The sequence below is a fragment of the Coturnix japonica genome, chromosome Z (genome assembly GCF_054131305.1).
Source record: "Coturnix japonica strain WE chromosome Z, WE-NBRP24, whole genome shotgun sequence".
NCBI lineage: Eukaryota > Metazoa > Chordata > Aves > Galliformes > Phasianidae > Coturnix > Coturnix japonica.
The window spans coordinates 46,781,245-46,803,257 of NC_140702.1; the positions used below are offsets into that span (position 1 = coordinate 46,781,245).

At 37.4% G+C, this 22,013-nt stretch overlaps 1 protein-coding gene across 4 annotated transcripts in view; it reads right to left on the bottom strand.

Annotated features, from left to right (window-relative positions):
* Positions 1-9,504: 9,504 nt before the first annotated feature.
* KDM4C (lysine demethylase 4C) overlaps positions 9,505-22,013 on the bottom strand; it is a 268,145-nt gene continuing 255,636 nt past the window's right edge. For 3 of the 4 annotated variants that reach the window (XM_085528382.1, XM_015848974.2, XM_085528383.1), the window contains exons 20-22: positions 15,826-15,945; positions 12,681-12,773; positions 9,505-10,543 (exon numbers count right to left, since the gene is read on the bottom strand). In XM_085528382.1, the coding sequence (XP_085384508.1) occupies positions 10,367-10,543; positions 12,681-12,773; positions 15,826-15,945 (390 nt within the window). In that variant the 3' untranslated portion in view covers positions 9,505-10,366. Of the gene's footprint in view, positions 10,544-12,680; positions 12,774-15,825; positions 15,946-17,319; positions 17,523-22,013 lie in introns of those variants that run through there. The other variant, XM_085528384.1, reaches the window with a different exon arrangement.

A 22,013-nucleotide genomic window follows, 5' to 3' on the forward strand; every position in this document is an offset into this window, starting at 1 on the left:
AAGTGTGCCTTCCTGTCCTGCTACCAGCTGTGTTGCCTTCCTCTGGATGCTTTCAAGGACCTTAACAATTTTTCTACATCATGGATAACTGAACTTCACACAGTATTCAAGGTAATGCTGCACCAGCACTGGATACAGCAGAACAATCACCTTTGGGCTGTCTGGCTGTGTTGTGTTTAAAGCAATCTAGAATGCAGTTTTCCTCTTGTTTCCAGGGCACACTGCTGGCTCAAAGTGACCCTCTGTCACCAACAGCCCCAGGTCCATTCCTGCTGAGCTGCTCTCCAGCCATTCATCTCTCAGTCAGTATCTGGCATTGCTCCTTCCCTGGTGCAGTATCCAGCATTTTCCTTTGTTAAACTTTATGTCATTGTCCCTCCAGGCAGCCAACAGCACCTCCCAGTTTAGTAACACTGGCAAATTTGCTAAGATTGCATTCAACTCCTGCATCCAGACCATTGATAAATATGACTTATAGGATTGTCCCTAGAACTGAGTCTTAGGGAGTTCCACCAGAAATCAGATGTAGTTCCATTCAGTACAACCACTTGAGCTTTGCTGCTCAGCCAATTCATCAACCAACATACCGTGAACCTGTTCACCTCACAGCTGGACAGTTTGTCCGGAAGGATGCCATGAGGGACCAAGCTGTACAGAAGATAAGAACGTTTTCATTATGCCACCTAGCCCATCACATGTTAAACCCAAATGGGGAAGGGAGCACCAGACAGAAAGGGAAAGATTCTAGGAAGGAAATTATGCTGGCTGAGGGCTATATGCAAAGCATAAAACAGAAAATCCAGATAAAAAGAAATGTAGCTAAATGCAAAGCAGTGTTGCTGCCATAGGGAATACCACATAATTCACTAGAGAAAATGGATTACATGGCCTGACAACAGTAAAGAGATGCCAGAGTGTGTTCTTTTAGCAGAACTAAGCTATAATTGCTGTATTGTTATAATTTTCATTGGGCCAAAACTTGCAGCTTTCACACAAGCAGTTGTCATGTTAGTTCTATGCAGATTTTAGCAAGGGACATAGGCCCCATCCTACACTGAACCAGCTGGTTGTGCTCTATGTAAGAAAATGCGCTCATGTGCTTTCTCATGTAAAGTATCATCAAACACATCCAACAAACAGCTGAAGTAAAACTTACTATGAAGTCAAACCTCATTTTACACATTTACACATTTTACACAGACATTTCAGTCTCCAAGTAGAGATGTGTATGTTTCAGGCCTTCATTTTAATTTAATACTTGTCTGCGTTGTTAGAAGACTGGTTTACTCAAAGAAAGAGATAAGGCAGGCCAGAGAAGCAGACAGGTGAGTCTTCCTGTGACAAAACACAGAGCATCTCATGAGGCATGCAAGCCTTGTTTTTCTCAAAAACTGTTTCCATGTAGGATTCTCCACTGTCACAGAAGTAACATCTGGTGTGAGACTGATCACTAGGAAATGTAGTGCTAGGACAAAGGACAATGGTTTTAAACCAAAATCAGGGTGATCTAGACTAGATACTAGGAAGAAATTCTTTACTATGGGGGCAGGGAGCTCTGGAACATCCTGCCCAGAGAGCTGTGGTTGCTCCCATCCCCAGAGATACTCAAGGCTGAGCTGCATGGGCATGGGGCAGCCTGCGCTGCTGGGGGGCAGCCCTGCCCATGGCCAGGGAGTTGGAACTAGTGCTTTAAGGTCTCCTCCAATGCAAGCCATTCTATGATTCTATATTCTCTTTTTCACTAGGAGAATAGTAGTCTATCACTAACATCAGTCACTTTTAATCACTCAGAAATCACTTGTGCTGACATATAAGTAGTGTTATCCTCCAGTGCCTCTGTCAGTGGCTACTGTGTCCTTCCTTTTAAAACACACCATAAAATTAATAATTCTGATGGAAAGTGATTAACCTCTTGGAGCTTCTGAGCTGCCTTCCCTGTCCTTTTAGAACGCTATTAATTGACATAAATTTACACAGTGCTGTTCTAGTAGTTAATTTGATGGATACTTTACAATAAGAGTGTTTACATAGCGACATTGTTCTGAGGGAATGCCACTGGACAAAGTACTGAAACTTGAGTGTGATGCAAAATGTTTATTGCTTATGGGTGGAGGCTGCACTCCGTATACACAACTTGTACACTTGTTAGTATCCCCATCTGTGGAAGCACAGTCAAGTACCAGGTGAGTTTTCTAGAAACACAGACTTTGTTCTAAAATCTTGCAGTGCTGTATTCAGGCATTCATCCTCGTTTAAGGACAAAGACCCTGGAGGGTTCAGCAGTAGATTTAAATCACTACTTTCCGCTAGTGACTTCAAAGGCTGAGAAAGAACTCTGCACACAGACGTGTCATTCTGTCTGCTGGCTATTCTGTAAGGGTGTGGAAATAATTGTTATCATTGCCTCAGTGGCATGCTACCACCAGTTCCTTCTGCAAAGGTGCAGCCTCAGCTTCCCTTTTCCTGGCTGAAAGAAGTTATTGAAGAGTTTAATTCATGCAACAATTTGTTTGACAATATACGTAGTCCTTCTATTTTTAAGATTTATTTAACCTGCTCACCTGATGTCACTAATCTTTCTAAGCAGAGAAAAAGGAGGGTATCAGGCGACTTGCCTAAAATCACACAGGACCATGGTGTCATGGCTCTTGTCATGATGTTACTAGGGCATACTGTTGTGTTTTAGCTGTGGGTGACAATGGTGAGTGTCAGACTATCACAAAACCCACCTTAACTCCCAGCTTAAAGCTGTACTTAACACTGTTACCTGTAGCCTTGTTGTAATTTAGCAGTGCTGAAATACACATGACAGACAGCATCACCTTCTTGGGCTGGAATAGCACTACTCCCTTGTTCCTGTCCACATAACCACTCCGTGTGAACAAGCGAAGCAGAACATTCTCAACCTGCCACATGGGTCTTAAGCAGACAGGTAAATAAAAACTCACAGATGGCACATGGGGACACAAGAGTGACAAGGTGTCCTTCAGATAACAGTAGGGCATGCTTTTAACCGACTACATCTGTTGCTTGGCCCTACTCCTAGTCTGTCCATCCAGAACTATGGAAATTGAACAAATTCACAGGGGAAGCACTCTGTGGAAAAGCAACAATTTCCCTGTGAAATGGGCTTCTGAAGTCCAGAACTGACTGCTCAGACCCCTGGCTCATGTACCACCTGTAAGAGGCTCTACTCGGCCGGTTATAAATACTTCCAGTGTTGTTTCAGATATCTCAGCTTTCAGAACTGAAATCCTCTCCCACTTAGGAATGCCTATTCTCAGTTACAAAGACATCCTGTCAAATAGCTCTAATCACTACGGAAACTGTAGGAAAGAGCCATTATACGATCCTCTGCAGTACATGATACAGCAGGGACAAGAGGAGGGAAGCACTGCATTCCCACAGAACATTGAACTGCTGCCCCTTGCTTGCAGGGACTGAGATAACAGTTTTATCAAAATAAACCTAAGCAGCTCATGCTACAGCTAGAGCTTTGTATGTAGCATAGGGCCCACTAATAATTTCCAAGAAAATCTAATTTCTATTGCCCTTCTCAAATCAGGTTGGTTTTTTTGTTGTTTGTTTAGCCTTTTCTTGATTGAAGGGGATACACTTAATACATAAATGCATCTTACAAATGTTTAACTACAAAGAACCCCACAATTCAGCTGCCTCTTGTTTCAACAAACAGTAAAGTCAAGTATGTTGATGTCTAGAGCCCGCTGGTCATTTGTTACTTTCTGGTGGATGTTAATTTCGGCTCAGGACCAGGCTGATGTCCTTAAATTAAGATCAAAAATGGAAATCCATCATCAAGAGGTAACATATCATTGTTTTCAGCGGAACATGAATTTCACTCTAGACAGTACTGATAAGGATGCTTCAGTCCTGCAGAGACATGGGGCACATGTATTACCAGCTACTTGGACAAACTCCTTAGCCAGAAACAGAAGTTTCAGCGCATGGGCACTAATGCAGCCAGACACACATATGCATGAAGCGAGAGGAAGAAGTTGAGTCGTCTTTCCTCTGCCTTTTGGCAAAGAAGGAGTTGTTGGGAGAGAGAATTTGGTGTGGGAGCTACGAGAGTGGACTGGCAGTGAAAAGAATGGTTCCAGCTATTTTGAGAGGACTTACTACCCGAAATGACAAAGGCATTCAGCACAGAAATCTATTACTGCTGTTTCCTTCCACCCATCATGGCCAATAGGAAAAGGATAATTCTTCTTTTTTTCCTACACCTTTCTCTTCCCAATGTAATAAATAAGTAATTCTCCTGTCCTGATTCACTCTCTTAATAGGACTCCAAGGGAAACAACAGGGCCACGCAAGTCACCCTGGATTGCTCTCTCAGCACTGGACAGAACTAACAGCTTTGCTGCTCACCCCACTGCCCAGGCACACAGAGGAGAAGTGAGGCGTACGGATTGTAGAAGACTACTTTTAGACACAGAAACTTTTCGAAGATAATTTTGTTCCATTACATTGTTCCTTGAGCCTTTTCTCCTCAATAATGCAGCATGACATTGCAATCAACCGTTAGTACTGTGTCAAGAAATGCCCTTTGGGAATGCAGTGCCTCGTCTTCATTCTTTCTTGCTTTAACTCCTGTGCATCCCTGAGAGTCACTATGGTGATTCTTCCCCACAGTCACTCTAGTGACTAGATCTGTAAGAAACAGATAAGGAAGCTTCAAACATGATGTTCCTTCTCCTGGGAAAATTCTGGCATTTGCTGTATACCTCATTTTGCAACCTCACTCTAGCTCAGAAATTGAAATGCATACAAATGCACATTGTTGATTTTCTTTTTTTTGTTGTTGTTCTTTTTTTCTGATGATCAATCTGAAATAAAGAAAGAAAGCAAGAAAGAAGGAAGGAAAAGAAAGAAGCATATTTTAAAACTTGTAACATGTAGCTGCCTTTCCCTTTATGCACAGGAGGATTGAGTCCTTGGGAGAATAAAGATGACTGCTCCTTCAGTTGATGCAGTAATTGGCATCGGGAACAGCTATTCCTATAGGCAACCTGCCAGTAATTTGCTGGTACATTTCACAGCCATTTGCTTATACCAGAAGAAATTTGAGCCTCGGGCACCCTGGGTTCTGCAGAGGACTATGACCAAATCTCTTTTTTGGAATCCCATCCCACTCTTTCTTCCCTTTCCAGCTCCATGAATGCTCCCTATCTGCATTCAATTCTTTATTTATTTTTTTCTTTCTTTTCTTTCTTTTTTTTTTCCCTCTGAAGGCAGATTTTTCTGTTTTCTTTCTCCTGCTTTCCTGTTCTACTGCAGCAACACCAGCAAGGCACCGAGAAAAACAGAGAGCACACCTCTGCCCTCCATTTAAGTAACTCCAGAGGACAGGAAAAGGCCCTCCCAGTCTGCAGCCCTGGCAAGGCGAGTCCCAGTGTGATGGTAGTGGCAGTGCGCATGCAGTGTTCTCAGTCACAGCAGAAGGGCACTGGGGCTGGACATGCATGGAAATGAATGGCTGCTCCCATATCAGAGCCCCCTCCCCATGGAGCACTCAAGCATAACACTCAGACAAATGGCCCCATTCCAGAGAGAAAGACCAAAGATATCTTCCCTAGTACTGTTTTTCCAAATGACCAACCAGTTTCAAGTTCCCTGACGTTTTTCAGCTACCAACAAACAAAAGCTTCGGCTGTAGGCTACCGACATTGCCAAAGTTATTAGCAACTGAACAAAAGCTCTTACAGAAGAAAGATCTGGCAGTACTGGCCCTGCTGGTACAAATCTAGATATAGGAAACACGTTAAATTGTTGAGAATAATGTTTCAGTAGCATGGCTGCGGGAAAGTTTGGTCTGGTAGTAACTGTGAAGCCATAACCAAGCAGGCAGTATATACAACAGCTCGGATGAACTCTATTACATCCTTTATATTGTACCATATCATCACTTATGTTATTTTCACTAAGTGTATCAGAGAGGACTCCTATCTGAGTTATTTGGGATTCAAGACGATCCCTCAGAGATGGCTTCTGAAGTTCAAAGGTGTGCAATAAACTTGTCAGATGGGTCTGGTATTCTTTTAAAAGATGAGTATAACTTTTCTGCATGTGGGTAGGAAAGATTCCTCTCACACGCCATACATAAGCTGCTACTCCTGCTAATAAGCTATTGGGCACTGGCATGAAATATTTCTGTTGTTTAAGGGGAAATAAAAATGCTGCCACAATGTTTACAGGTTGAAAAGAATTATTTCATGCGTCTAAGTGAAATTATCATTTTGCCATCACCTGTTATCAATGTCAACAGTTGGGACTGTGCCACTACACAGAGATGCCTAACTCACGCAGAACAGTAGTAAATAAAACCTATCTGCTATTTAGCCGGATGATCATTTAAGCAGCACTCTTACCTTACCTGTATTTTTTGCTGTTGCAGTCAGTATGCTGGAGAACATCTCACAAAACCAGAAAGGGTGGAGCTGCGTAAATAGGGGCAGCTTTTCTCCTGCTGCATTTTAAGTGTCAGGGTATAATACTATATGCTACAAAAGCCTGCTGTGCACTTACAGCTGCAGAGTGTAAACAAGCTTCAAAGCAGAAAAGATTTTGCAGGAATTTATCAATTTCTCCTTTTAATTGAAATTTTTTAAGCACTGTAGCACAACACAATGCATTTTGTAGCTTCTATTAAGCACCAACAAAATTGCTTTTCTATAGTAATACAAGAGCAAATAGGATTCAAGAGAAGTAATCTAATTTTTATCTAATTCCAGTAATGCGATTTTATCAAACCTTAGCTATAGCTGAGGAAATCATAGTGCTAAAATATTCGGCTTCACAAGCCAGCATAAATTCAAGTATTCAAGTCTCTTCCTTGATATTTTTGAGATGAATTAGAATATGGTGAAAAAAATAAAACGCACCCAGGCCTGTCAAGCCAGTACTTTGTGTACTCCACACTCGCACACACATAGCCTTCAGGAGTTTTTGGATGTGCAAAACAATTACTTTGTTACTGTGTAATAGAAAGAGAGTGGTTCTTCTTGGAGGTATGCAGCTCTCTCCCAGGAAAAACACCACAATTCAGTCAGCCTGACTTTAAAGGTAACACCACACTTTTCCTACTGGACCTCAGTGTAAGCCAACTGGTGATGCACAGCTGGCCTGATGCTATTTCATCAGAAAAGACATTTCTGGACATAAAATCAGGATGAAAATACCAATGAAAAGTTTTATGGGAGTGAGAACCTGCCTATTCAGAAATGGCTACATCAGCAATAAATGCCCTATTTAAAGTCATTCAGACAGTGGCAGCTTCCTGTTTCCATCAGCTGGCACACCAGCTACCATATGCACATCACTTACCACCACGCCTTCACACATACTTATAAGGTCCACATCAGTTCCACTTACATGGGACTGAAAAATACATCAAATCTGTGGAGCTGCAAAGGGATAGGAAAGCTCTTTCTTGGATGGATGATAGCAAATACAGTTTATCGACTGCTATGAGGTCTTGCAACAGGAGGCATGAAACTGCAACAGTAGCAACTGCACTCTTTGTTTACACTGCACTCTGCATCTGGCACTTACCGAACTACAAAGCCTCCCAGTGCCTCATGAGATCATTCTCACAGCTTCACAGATAAGGAGACAAAACAGGAAAATCAAGGTCAACATTTTTTTCACTTAGTAGTAAATACAGCCCCACATTTCATACTTCAGGAGACAAGAAATCCAATTATATGGAGGACCTCAAGAGACAAAGCTCAGTGGTTTAAAAAATAAAATTCCTTTTATACTCTTTTGGTTAAATCTGATATTCCTCCTTACTTAAAGCAAAGGATTATTAGTACAAGGCACCATGGAAAATGAACTGTATTTTTAAAATGTATGAGCTACCTTCCATCGTGACCTCCTAAAACCATTATTTTAAATCTCGAAACTCAATTTCCCACTGCTAAAAACAAGGGACATTTTGTTATTTTCATATTCAATAACTTATTATTTTAAAATCAAGAAAATTACATTTCAGACTTAGTTTTTCCAGGGCAGGAAGGGAAGGACAGCTATTTTATAGCACCTTACAAAGTTCAGAAATTATTCCTTCAAGAACTTCCAAAGTAAATAAAATAAAATTAAATTAAATTAAAAATAATAATAATAAAAAATAAATAAATTGCTGAAAGGCAGAAATGGAAATCAGCAAATTTTACTTTTCCATGAGTGTTTAACCTCTTTATTTTATTTTATTTTATTTTATTTTATTTTATTTTATTTTATTTTATTTTATTTTATTTTATTTTATTTTATTTTATTTTATTTTATTTTAATTATTTCCAGCCCTGTAATCAGCAGTTTTCAAGGAACTTGATGAGAAAGATTCTCCATCCATTTTGTAGAGACAGGATAATTCAGTTCTGACTAACAGGTCATGAGATTCAGTCAAAGAACATTCATTTGACATTTAACCTGGGTAGTACCTCACAGCTTCATTTATTTACTAAGTGTATTCTTATGTACTTCATTGAAGAATAATGCAATATTTCTTGAACCTCCATGATGGATCATCAGTTTTCTCCTTGAACAGTGTTATGGAACTTAATATCAAGAAGTTATTACTGATGTTTGCCTTATATGTAATAACTTACCAGCCACCAGCTGTATTTATATGATGAGGGCAGCAATCTTGCATTTTGGTACAATACTATTAGTACTTCTTCTTTTACGACTCTGGAAAAAGCTCTAATATTCTGAAATATTCCAGACAGTACTCACTGAAACCTACTACCTCTAGAGAAATATGTCAGTAAGAGATACATTATGATTGTCACAGCTAAGCAATTTCTAAGACAAAAAGGATTCTGAGTGATTTCATTGTAAAATAAAAGATACCCAGTGTAACACAGAAAAATTAAATTTACAATTGAGATGTCTCACAGTAGATGAAAAGCCTTCACTCTCCACTCAAAATAAATACATAAAAATCATGCAAAGGGCAACAGTGAGGTGAAGTTTTGTGTGCCTGGGCAAACAAAGCACTGGGTTTGTCATGAAAAATTCCTTGGTTTCACATATTCGGGACTGGTTTTCTGACTTTTTTATTGGAAGCAGAGCCCAAGAAACAGCAGTGCTCAGACTGAAATTGTATTTTGAGAGAGCTGCTTTTTTCCCATGGCAGGAAATGGTCAGAAATCCATCTGATAGGCCAGTTTACAAGAAACAGCTGATGTAATTTTGATAAAGCTCTCTTCTGGTTTCACAAACCAAAGCGTTTCAGACAAATGGGCAGGAAGTCCATTCGGACATACTGTTTTCCATGAAACATGCAAAAAGATCAAGATCCCAAAGAGTGAAGAGAAATAGACAAGAAATTAAAGTATTTATCATGTTTCTGTTTGAATACTACATCATGTTTTCGTGTTGCCTTCAGAAAACTACATGTCTACAGCAGATAGTGAAGCTTCTCCTTCCTTCAGGTAGCAGAGGCACTGGAATTGATAATCACACCGAGAGACAAAATGATACAAGTAAAAGGAAATTATTTATTTATATATTTGTTCAAAATATTATTACAATGATAGAACATTATTTTAAAAGGAAGACCATCTTATATTCGTTTAAAACTAGCCTGTTAAGCATATATTTTTAAACTCTAATTTTTCATACACATAATAAAAGAAAATTATATTTTACAAATAACTATTTTTATAGATCTTATGAAAAAACGTGTTCAAAAATAACTGCAGAAATCTGCCTTTTTAAATGTACAAAACATCTTTACTGTGTTGAAGATAACTTTCTGAAAAGCCAAAAATATTTAAGTCAATAGCTGAGTCCACATCAAACCCTACCGAGAGCAGTAGTGACTTAAAAATGAAGACTGTTGTACAGAGTACAGATTTTGTTTGTCTTAATTCCTTACATATTCATATTTGCTTTAAAAATGTTTTAGAAAAACTGCTATTATTAAACCTAAAATCCTTCCCTATCGGCAGAAAAAATGAGCCACTGCAACTGTCTCTGTTTATTAAAGCATCTCCTCTTCTGTGAATCTTCTGTTACTTAAAGAGTTTCACCACTAATATCAAGCAAAAAATTTCTTCAGTCTATCGCTGTGTAATCTGTTTTATTCTCGCTTGGTTTTCCCTCCTAAAAGAAGTAATGTAAAGAATGAAAAGTATTACAAAAACTTTAATACATTATCTGAAGAAGTAATAACTCAAGTACTTTAGCTGACGAGGCTTATGTATAGACTGGCTCACTGTAAAACCAAGTGTTTAACTCAAAACCAATTGCAACTAATGTTGCTTGACTTTTAGTCAGCTATAACCAGTCTAACACAGTGTGTGTATGTCTTTCTGTCTTCGTCTCTTCATTACTTTATTTATTGTCCCTTCTGGCACTTCTTCTGGAATGAGCTTTTTAAGAAGGTGCGGTATCCTGGATCATCTACATACTCATTCTTAAAACGGGAACTCAGGACTCTCTGTCTCTTCTTTTCTCCCAGGATAATATCTGCTCCATAAAATGTGTCTTCAAATCTCATGTCAGAGGCTGTAGACTAAAACCAGACATTAAATACACATTAGTCCTGGTAGACGCTACCATGTTCGGATTTATGTGGAGTTACATGGAAATACAGGTACTTGCCACTAGATCATCATGACACTATATGATTGATTATTCAGTTACAACAGAGTTTTAAGAAAGACGTATAAGTACTAAACATATAATTTAAACACATACTTTGAAGTACAATTTTTACTTTTCCATGTTTTGCATGTACGGAAATTAATTTTCTGCATCTTTAGTGTTCCTTAGAATTATGACTAATATCAGCAAGGTTTGGTTTTATTCAGAACTCAGAAAATCACACTCATTCAGAATGCAAAATAGCAACACAGAAGTAACATAATTGTTGGGTAGGTTCACTCCTAGCAGTACCAAGCATTCTCCACCACTCTGTTTTATTCAGACTTGTTTTAAGTGCAAGGTACGTCAAGGACTTCTGTTAACAAACTGGTGTGCTAATTGATTTGCTAAGAGCTGGAATCAGCAGCTTTTTCCCAGCAAACTTAAAGGATCAACTGTAATAAAAAAGCAGGATGGCAAACAGCAATCCATGTGGGAAAACGTGATGGCAAAGAGTTTGGGACCAAATTCTGTTAAGATATTAAGTTATTAAGTAAAATATCCACAATTAGGAAAAACATTGGTTAGAAGAAATTGGTCTCATATATTTCAAGAAGGGGAAACAATGTCTTTATTCAGCATGAGGAGGTGAAGGAAGTGTTAAGCAAACCTTGAGGAGTAAATCAATTTTTTAAAGAACCCGAGGGAACAGCAGGGAATCATGGAAAGGCCTGTGCACGGACTGGATATTGTAGTTGACCAAATTCAGTGTTTTTTAGCCTCTATCTAACTTCCATATAAACTGAATGGTACCAACTACAAAAATAAAATACTGAACTACAAAAATATCAATTTAAAAAGAGCATGAACTCAGTTATGCCCATAGTGACATACTAAAACATGGACATCCTGCCAGTGCGCATTCACCAACAGCCTCAGATTTCTCGGTCTCTCTTCTATCCCTCACACTTTCCTGCCCCATTCACTCATGGCAATCCTTGCCCTTGTCACAGCCTAAAAATGTATAGCCTCCACGTAAGAGACAGCTGTTGATGATGACTGAAAGGAGACACTGATGCAAGTAGGCAAGAAGGATAATAAAGGGAAGTCAGATTTACTTACGTGCACCTACATGTAATGCTGTGTTAGGCCATCAAAGTCATCCAAGCTGATGGATGCCTGAAGAATCCACTCTTACATCATTTCCCTATGACGCCACACACCCAACTCTCCAGAGTCAAATTAATGTCACATAACAGATATGTAAGCAGGTGTTGTGTATGAGCCTACCACCTTGCAGCAATGAAAAGTACACTGTGTATTGCTCTCCGTTTCAAAGCTTCATTCTTCTAACAAGAGAGCCATCCTTTTTTCCCTTACAGTACTGAATTATTATTTCTTCTCATTTATGAGAAGAACTTAGCATCTTTATGCTTTGGTGTTAGAATAAGAAAGGTAACTTAACTTACAAGGCATGTTTTTGAACAAAGAACGCTAAACTGGAACACGGACTTGTGATGAGCACAATGCATTTCTGAGTAGAATCTGTACTGAATTGAACTGCACAAACACCTAGCATTAGTGACAAAGACAGATCTGTTTCCTCCAATGTCTGTGCGGCAGAACTTTTCAAACTTCTGCTCCTCAAGAAACTCAGTTCTTTTCTGAATGGTTATGTACTAAACCAGTGGATATTGACTGAAACTGGAAAAATAAGAGGCTCTGGTTTTAAACCAAAGACCAGTGAAATGCTGTAAGTCCTGGGAGTGATATTAATGAGTTTAGACGCGTCAGGAGTGCTGTTTCTTAGGACAAGTTAATTGCATTTTTATTAAATTAAAAGCATTTAAAATCTCAAAGCTCTGATAATTTGGAAAGTTTTTCAAGAAGTATGGACGTTATAAAAGCATTTATCTGTTATAATTCACCACAGTGAATTATATTCCACCACAGTGACTCCTTTAGGAGACAAGAATTAAGTCTGACAACAGCATTTGCCTGTACTGGAAATACAACAAACCCATTTTGAGCATACAAATACCATGAAATTATCAGAAAATACTCACAAAACGCGCTTTTACTCTTTTAGGAAGTTCTTCATCTAGAGTATAGATCTCTTCTCTCTTCATTACTATTTGAGAGCCATCCTCAAACTCAACCTAATTGAAAAAAAAAAAAAAAAAAAAAAAGAGAGTACTAAAAAATAATAATTGTGATTTAACTCTGAGAAGTTTCTGGGGATGTCTGATTAAAAATGCATCTACAAGGAGAGAAGATATGAACACAAATATTTGCTATTTTTGAGAAACTAAGAATTTCTTAGAATCTTCATATGACAAAAATAACGTCTAAGCAAAGAGACTTCAAAATCAACATTGACACACACGCAATAAAATAAAGTTTATTAGGGATGCAGAGCAGTAACAACAAAGACAAAACAATTCTGCAGGGCCGATGTATTAAAATGTCTTCATGTCATTTTAATTTGCCTCATTTTTCTTTCCTTGCTTCTAATAAATAAATAAATAAATAAATTTAATTTTAACATCCTGTGCTTCAAGGTTGAGGAAGACGATGTCAAAAGAAACTAAGTATGAGTGACAACTAGGGAAATAGCAGTTAACAGAATTTTATTGAATCTGATGGAATTTCTTTAAAATGCTCTGTTCAGAAGATGAAAAGCTTTATCATGCTTAGGTTTAGATTTAATCCAACATGAACCCTGTTAGCAGAAAATGAGAAAGGAAATGTAACTAGGTGTGGGGAATGTTAAAATGCTGAGGCTTTGAAGCATTTATGCCTTTTCAGTAGCTGCTGATTTTTTTTTTCATACTTCATCTAACAATTGTGACTTTCAGCTATTATCTAGGACTGCAGTTTTAGTTCCTACAGAAACTGTACTTAAAAGTTCAGCAAGAACTTAAAAGAAGTCCCATTCCATTTAATGATACCACTTCAATGACAACAGACTTGTACTGGAATAATAAGTCCAATAGCATAGATATAAAAACATTAGATTATTAAAACTGAAAAATCATGCATTTGAAGCTGTAGATGGAGTCGGTTTTGTAGGTCCAAATTAAAACCTTGCCTTGACTGACAGTGTCAAATTAATTTTAACAGCTGAAGAATCCAATACAGTATATCCACTGTCAAAAGTAAGGGTACAGGTACATGAAGTATTAACTTCTTTAAAAGCAAGATCTCTTTAAGAACAGTTTAAAAGGGATGCACAAATCCAGGTTGCATTTAAAATCCAAAGAAAACTCCACAGAGCACAGATGTGTAAAGATATCACAGAAGTCATCTTTGCCCCTCTGTTCCTGTTACTAACCCTATAGGCCAAGTCTGAGAGTGGCACTCCAGAGGAACCTAAAGGTCCCTTTGGATTAAGCTCGTTTAAACAATGTCCATTTTATTATTTTTCACCATCATCTGTGAGCAGACTTGCTGCTATTCCTTCTCCTTACTGCATAGCACATTTCATAGTATGTTTTTCCTTCCTATCTGCAGTAATGCTTGTTATGCATCACCAGTGAAAGAATCAGGCAGGAAATAAACTCCCCTGGTTCCTTACGTACAACTACATGAAAGGAGGTTGTGGCGAGTCTGGGATCAACTTCTTATCCCAGGTAACAGCAATAGATAATGACCTGAAGTTGCACCAGGGAAAGTGCAGGTTGGATATTAGGTAAAATTTCTTCTCAGGTGTGGTTGCACATTGAAAGAAGCTACTCAGGGAAGTGGTAGTCACCATCCCTGGATGTGTTCATTAAATGTGTAGATGTGGTATTTAGGGATGTGGTTTTGTGGGCATGGTGGTGATGGATGGACGATTTGATTATCTTTCTTGTCTTCCCCAAACTAAATAATCCTATAATTGGTATGCTGAGAAACTGCAAACCTTACTAACATCCTTTGCTAGTCCATTTTCCATTAATTATATTGTTCTCATCATGTTGTCTAAGAGGTCCAAAATAAGACAAAAAGCTAATTTTTACTATTTCAGTTTTAAACAACACATTAATCTAATCTCACAGTATTCCTTAGAAGACCAACTGTTTAGAAGATTAAATGATTAGAAGATTACTGCAACTGTTGAACAATAATCTTTATATTTTATTTAAAACAAAACAAAACTTTTTAATTTCACAAAATAACACATCTTATATATTTAAGCAAAGGGGTAAAATTTAGAGACTAACTCAAGGGATCAGGCATTTGAGGACCTGAGCTTGATTGCAAGTCATTGGCAAACAGAGAAGGTCAATGCAGCATATCATTTAGCCTCCCCATGCCTTAATTTATCTGCAGACATAATAGCAAATTTGCCATTTTTGTACAGTAATGTGAAGCCTTCAGATGAAAAGAGTTACATAAGTGAAAATGATTATATACATATAAAAGAAATGTACCTAGATTTTCATTCTTAGAGAAGTACTATTATTATTGTGATTGTTTTATTGCAGTTTCTACCATTCACTGGGGTACTCAAAACTGCTGACTGATTTTTTCTCAAAGGTAAGTAAAAAAACAAAAAACAAACAAAAAAAAACCACAAAAAAAACCATGAAAAAACAATTATTGTGTCTCTGAAATCAGAAGTCAGCTTTTTAGCCTTAAAAACCTTTTAAAGCTGCAGTATTCTGTTTCATTTTGCTATTGCTAAGGATAAAACACTTCTTAGATTATTTGTTAATTAATTCAGAAGTATCTTGTACAAATGGAAGTGTAGCTATTTTCACTCTTCTTTTTACTGTTTTTTTTTCCATCCTTTCACAAAATGCCTGGGGCACATTGTGGTCATAAACTAATAATAGATTTTATCTCATTAATGATGGAATTACCTGAAATCAAATAAATAACTGATTTGGAGACAGTAAGTAAATAACTTGGGAAAAAAATAACTATTTCTCTTAATATTCTACCTGTTCTCCTTTATAAAATGAAGACTACTGACTGAGTTATATTAAATAACCTTTTTTTAAATTTTATTTCATAAGATCAAGTGAAAGCTCAAGTCGGATGAAATGCACAGTACTAGTTAAGGTTTTAGACAGCATTATGCACTGGTTTAAAGGCATCAGCAGTTGCAATTTAGTCCATACTCCTGCAGATCTGAAGTTGTGGTCTGCCACTCCAACGCTAGAGCTGAATAAGCAATAAAGACATCTCAAAAATAGGAGTCTGGTAATAAATATAGACACTCACCTGATACATGTGAGCTGTGTTTGTTCCGAGATACTTTGCACCATACAGCTTTCCATCAGGCCACTTCACTTGAACAACCTCTCCCTCTGCAGGTGGGCCCAGCTTTAGGCAATCTCTGCTCTATTTACAAAGAAGGATGGATTCTCACGTCAGGGAGTGAGCTAATACACTTTGAAATTACCAGTAAGCTGCTTCTTACAACTTGATAATTGGAGAAGATTTATTACCATGTGTGTTTCAAGTTTTATAATCCTGCTAATGGGCTAACAGAAGATACTGTTAGCCTTTATGAAAATGAAATACTGACCACAGAAACTCTCTTAACAGCTTGATGCTGCATTGGCAAGGCAACACATGCATAAATCAGATAGCTATCAGCAACTGTGATACATTTCCCCAAATTAATTTCTGTCACACATTGAAAATAAAGATCACTAAAGAGCAATTGAATATGTGCAACAATTTCTTTTACATATTCAAATAACTCATGTTTTGTTAATTGCAGCACATTTTTGCTAGATGCTAACTTCGCTGACTGAAACATGAAGTTATAGATCAAACTATAAATGGTTAGAATGTCAATGAGTTCTTTGCATAGCTGATGGAGAAACACTGAAATAGTCTAAATACACATAATGAAGAACAGGTGAGGTTTTCTGTTTCGCTTGTTATTTTTCAGGAGTTACAAAACATGTTTTTTTCTCGTGTTTTGGCAAAATTTGTGCTTGATTTGTTGAGAATGACAGAGCAGCACAGTTTATACTGCTTGTACATCCTTGCTATGGTTTCTTTTGCCTTGCACGGCTCAGGTCTGACCCACATGACTTACGTGAAGAGCGCACTATTCACATCAGAAGCCAGTACGATGGGCATGGGAAGGACCACGCCAGTTCTGTGCTCACTGAGTCCTTTAAAATCACCTATGACAAATATTCACCGCCCTAAAAGCATTTGTACTTTGTAGTGACTACCTCAGAAAACTTGTGAAGCAGATTAGAGCTAGTTTAATGGTTTCCTCCTAGATGGAGATTCGTTATATCTGAGCTCACTGCTGAGAGGCAGAACAGGAAGGGAGAAGGTAGAGCCAAGGGCTCAGATACAAGGACTTAGGGGCAAGGCTCTTCAGGATCTGGTGTTATCTCAGGTTGCTGTGTTTCACTGTTTTCAGTCTCAAATTTACATAGAATAATTACCAAACTGTATTGCTGGGTTCACCTGGCTTTTCTAACTGAGGCCAGGGATTATGACAAACAACTTAAAATATGCAAAAACATGCTACAGTGATCCTTACTGGAGCACGATTATGTTACAATAGCACATTAGCCCAATCCAAGCCTGGTAAACTGTTTTTAATCATATATATCCATAAAATTGATTTATCTCATAAGAAAAGGAGAATAATGCTGAGCTTTTGTAGAAACATGCACTCCTGTAAAACAGATGACAACGCTGTCTGTCTCTCAGTAGGTCTCCAAGGGGACAGCTCCAAGACACATCATTTGTGTTTGCCTGGCCAGAGCTTTTGTGACAGACACAGAACCATGTATCCTTTTAGTATCACCATATTTCCAATGGGTCCACCCACTTCTGGAGTTGGAAATGGCACTCTAGTACCACAGGAAGGGAGAAAGAGGAAGTTTTTCTCCTTGACTGTGAAGATGCTCAATAGTGTCATTATATTTCTCCCTTTTCAACTGCTAAAGCATAAAAAATAATGGAGAGGAAAAAAAAAAAATTGAAAAAAAAAGTCGTGACAAAGAGTCATGGAATATAGCAGATTTCCTTAAAACAATCTATTAACAATGTCAGGCCAAACATTAATTTTCTAAGAACAAAAACCTATCATGAATTGGTCCCTCTGCATCTGGTAGAAGAAAAAATTCTCACAGCTTCTCTAGGTTGGATAATGGAATTGCTCATATGGAAAATTAACAGTTCCCATGCAAATAACTAAGGAGAACTGGAATTATGACACAAATCCATCCCTAATATATATATATAACCAAAGTACCTCACTTTATGCAACAACATTTGGGAAACTCATACTAAAACATTTGAGCTGATTACTGCCGACAGTTCCTAGCTTTTCTTTTATTACACAGCCATTTAAAAGGTTCTACCTCTTTACTGTAAAAACAATCCTCATCATTTTCTTCTGAAGGCATGGTCAGACCTATTTTTTCAGGCCAAAACTAACAAAACACAACCTCACTCTTCTCAATTTTATCATGAAAAGTTGGGCACAAGATAGGGCGATCTCTGAACATCCTCATACACCAGATGTAAGTAATGCACACTTCAGACACAGTCTCACACATTATAAGCTTACAGATACTAAAAAAAATCATTCTAAGCAAAAACTTGTAGAGAATAACAATTCTTAAACTTTAAAAAAAAAAAACAGGATGTTTTTTCTGAATTTAGAAGCATATATTTTCATATTCATGACATGCATTGAGCTAAAACAGTAATTAATCCATTAGTAATAATTGTTGGAATGATAAAGAATGTTGTTTTATGCCTAACTCTGTCACAAAGTTTTCTTATGTTTTTGTTTCCCCTGATGTCCTTTTCTTTTTTCCACAGTGACTGAACTATACTTTGGTTCACAAAAGCCGAAGAAAATATCTGTTAAGTATGAACTCTAGTTGCACCATCATGGTGGTTATTGTTGACACCAGCTGAACAGAAGAACGTGGACCCACACTAAGAAATAAGGAAAAAAGAAGACATAGAAATGTTGTGAGATTCCAAAAATCTGAATTGCAGCCACTAACACCTGGAGAAAATAATATAATTTATTTTTTAAAATGGAAAAAATATGTTCAGAAGACCCTCCTAAATCAAGGCTAGAAAGTATAGATTTAAGATGAATTTAAGAACTGTTGAGATTTCTCCAAAACTGTCAGAAGTATATATCCCCTGGATAACTACAGTTTGATTTTGACAATGTTTTTCTTTACAATAAAGGTATGAATTCAGCTATTTCAAATTCTGCATATATTTTGGAAATTACAAAAATAGAAGCGACTAAGATTTCTTCTACATTTTATCCAAAGCAACCATACTGAAAACAACTACATTTATTGAATTCAAAGGACGCACAAAATTAAATCCTGTGATTCTTGAAGTCAGCAAGGCTAAATTTCAGTGCTACTGAGCAAGTCATCTTCTACAGGTGTGGCTCATATCTTCAGGCACTGACTGGCTTAGAGAAGCTGGAAAGCAATATTGATAGTAGAAAGGATACTGTAGTCTTTCATGTAAAGATTGTAGTAGGAAATGATGAAATTATTCTGAGACTACAGATATCAGCTGAAGTTAATTTACTGAGTCTCTGGTTTGACAGAAAGCTAGATAGAGAAGAAATCTTAGAGAGGAAAATAGAGCATAGCTGACATAGAATATATTAGCACTTAATGGGAAAAAAAAAAAAAAAAAAGTTTGAAGGTTTTTTTTTTCCCCAGTGAGGAAAGCAGCAGTTGAATGAAAAAGACCTAAAGACTGCAATGCATCATTTAATAACACTTTCAAAATCTTTCTTCTCTGTTTAAAAATCTGATTATTGTTGGTTTTTTTTTCATGTTTAAAAACCTGAAAAGACACTCAAAAATATTTCTCATGTTCAGAATTGCTCCAGAATCTAGCATCAAAAAAAGTTTTTCATAAGCTTGCACAACATTCTGCCTTTCAACTGTCAGCTTAAAGCATGTCTGATCTTTCAGGAGCTTAACTGGAATCAAATCGTTCCAAACTTGATTTAGTCTTAGGTGAATGTGACATGTGATTGGTGGAGAAGGGTCAATTAACTCCCTTCACTTAAAACAGTAAGATCAGAGCCAAAAAAGTAAACTTTGTATTTCAAATCATAGCAATAACATTCGTCATTTTATCTCTAGACCTTATTTGAAAAAAAGGAAAATGCCCATATGGTATTGTTTAGAGGAGCTATAAATCTAGCAATAGTCTAATATTTTTAAATGTTACTGGAAAACAGTCATGACAAAATATCAATATTTGTTTTATCAAATCACAAGACATCATCATCTGATCACCTGGATTTTGTTATTTATTTTGATTATGTGATCCTGCTCTAACTCAAGAGAGGATGCAGGGATGAAGGGCTCTGATCTGAACCTCCAACTGATAAACTCTATCACTATGTCTTGTTTTAAGAACTGCACATTGCCTCCCACTCATACTTCCACATGAGCCTCCTGTGGAACTTCTATCAGGATGATGGAAATCAGTTTTCATTTTGATCAGATCAGAACACTGTCTGAAGGAGACTACTAAACTCAGTTCTTACAGCTGTGCTCCTACAGTGAGTTTAGTAGGGAAGAGCAGAATTAAATATTGCAGTGTAAAATACGTTTTCAATCAGGGAGATGGTGGAGTTGCCATCCCTGGCAGTGTTCAAGAGGTCTCTGGATGAGGAGCTAAGAGATATGGCTTAGTGGCTTCTGGTAGCAATGGTAGTGGGAGGATGATTGGACTAGATGATCTCGTAGGTCCTTTCCAACCTTGTGATTCTATGAAATCACTCTGAAATCTATGAAAACCTCTTCAGCTGATTACTAGTTTTCCCTGAACACAGTCTTAAAAAATTCAGACACATATAACTAGAAAAGGAAAATTAATATTTTTCATTTTTTACAAAAATAAGCCCAAACATTTGTAAAGATACTGAAGGAAAAAAAAAATCAAGCTATTTCATACAGTATAAAATGGGAATATCATCTGTGTGTAGTTCACATTCACCACCAACCTGTATGAATAAACATCAATTGTTTTCAGCTTCACCGTTTCCCAAAACCAAGGTTTACATTTATGAACAGGTAAAACCTCGTTTTTTTTTAGATATGTCCTTTCACATATAGAATAGCCTCTTCCTGCTCTGAACCATCCATTCTTCCGCATCTTGTTAAAACACTTTAACTTGCTTCTACACACTCCCCATTAGGGTATTTCTACAAAATCCACACAGTGAGGAGCATCAAATTGTAAATAAGCATTAACCATGACAGCAAACATAATCAGGTGGACACCTCTTTATTTCCTAACTGAGTCATTCCTATCACATGAATCTCAGCAACTCCAATTTTATTTTCCTCAACACTAATAGAATTGCTTATCTGTTTAACTAGCAGGCACAGTGCTGAACTCTGGTATTTTTCAAATCTCTATGCTTCAGACTGTGTTCTAAATAAAATATTTTTGTTTGTTTAAACTGTATTTTAATCACAGCATTTTTCTCGATGTCACTTAGCAAAATTTTCTCCATCTTCTTGACATTTCTGTGCTTTGTTTGCTGATTTGCTTTGTTTTGGAAACAAAGCAGAAAATGCCTCATTGTTTATTAAAATTCTAGTGAAACGCCACTGGCACTATAATTGATATGAACAGTGCAGGGCTAAAGTGGGTACATGTGGCTCTTGCAACAGGTTTTTTGAGCTATTGCATACTTATAACACTTTTCTTGCTGTATGATTCTGTAATGCAGCAAAAAGAATGAGAAATCTGTAAGTGGCATAAACAGTGTTGATTACTCTTAAAGAAATAGTATGGGATTTTAAAAAATACATGTAGAATCTGGCTGGTGTTATTCTTCCCAGATGCTATCCATTTGAAGGCTGTTTGACTGTTAGCTCAAAGCCTGACGAAGCAAAATATTTGTATCAATTAGTTTAGATGAATATATTTTTGTACTTTGAAGTTTCTCATTATTTCTATACCAGAAGACATCAAAACCCTCCAGGAAGACACTCTCCAATCAGTCGACTGCAGTCTTACATGAAGGCTGCATGAGAATCAATTTTGTTGTGCTGCTGCCTTCTGTATCAGAATGCTCTTGAACCCCACTATGATGCTGTCATGAGACTTGTTGAGAAGAAATGGCTAAAGGCAGAGGCAAGCAGCAGTCTGGCTTCATCCTCTACTGTGCCTGATGATACCTATCCTCTACATATTGTTCCATCCCCCATTCATAGAGGTTTAGGTACAATATTCTAATCCTCCTCCTAGAAGACTGAAAGCAGATAATCTAGCCCTGAGGTTTCAAAGATCAAAGAGAAACAGATACTGAATAGATGAATTAAAGCTAAATCAGACTCTCTAATTGCAATAAACCTGGCCTTCCTATCCTGCTTTTCTCACTTTTATTTTACATACTAGAACTTAATTTGTGT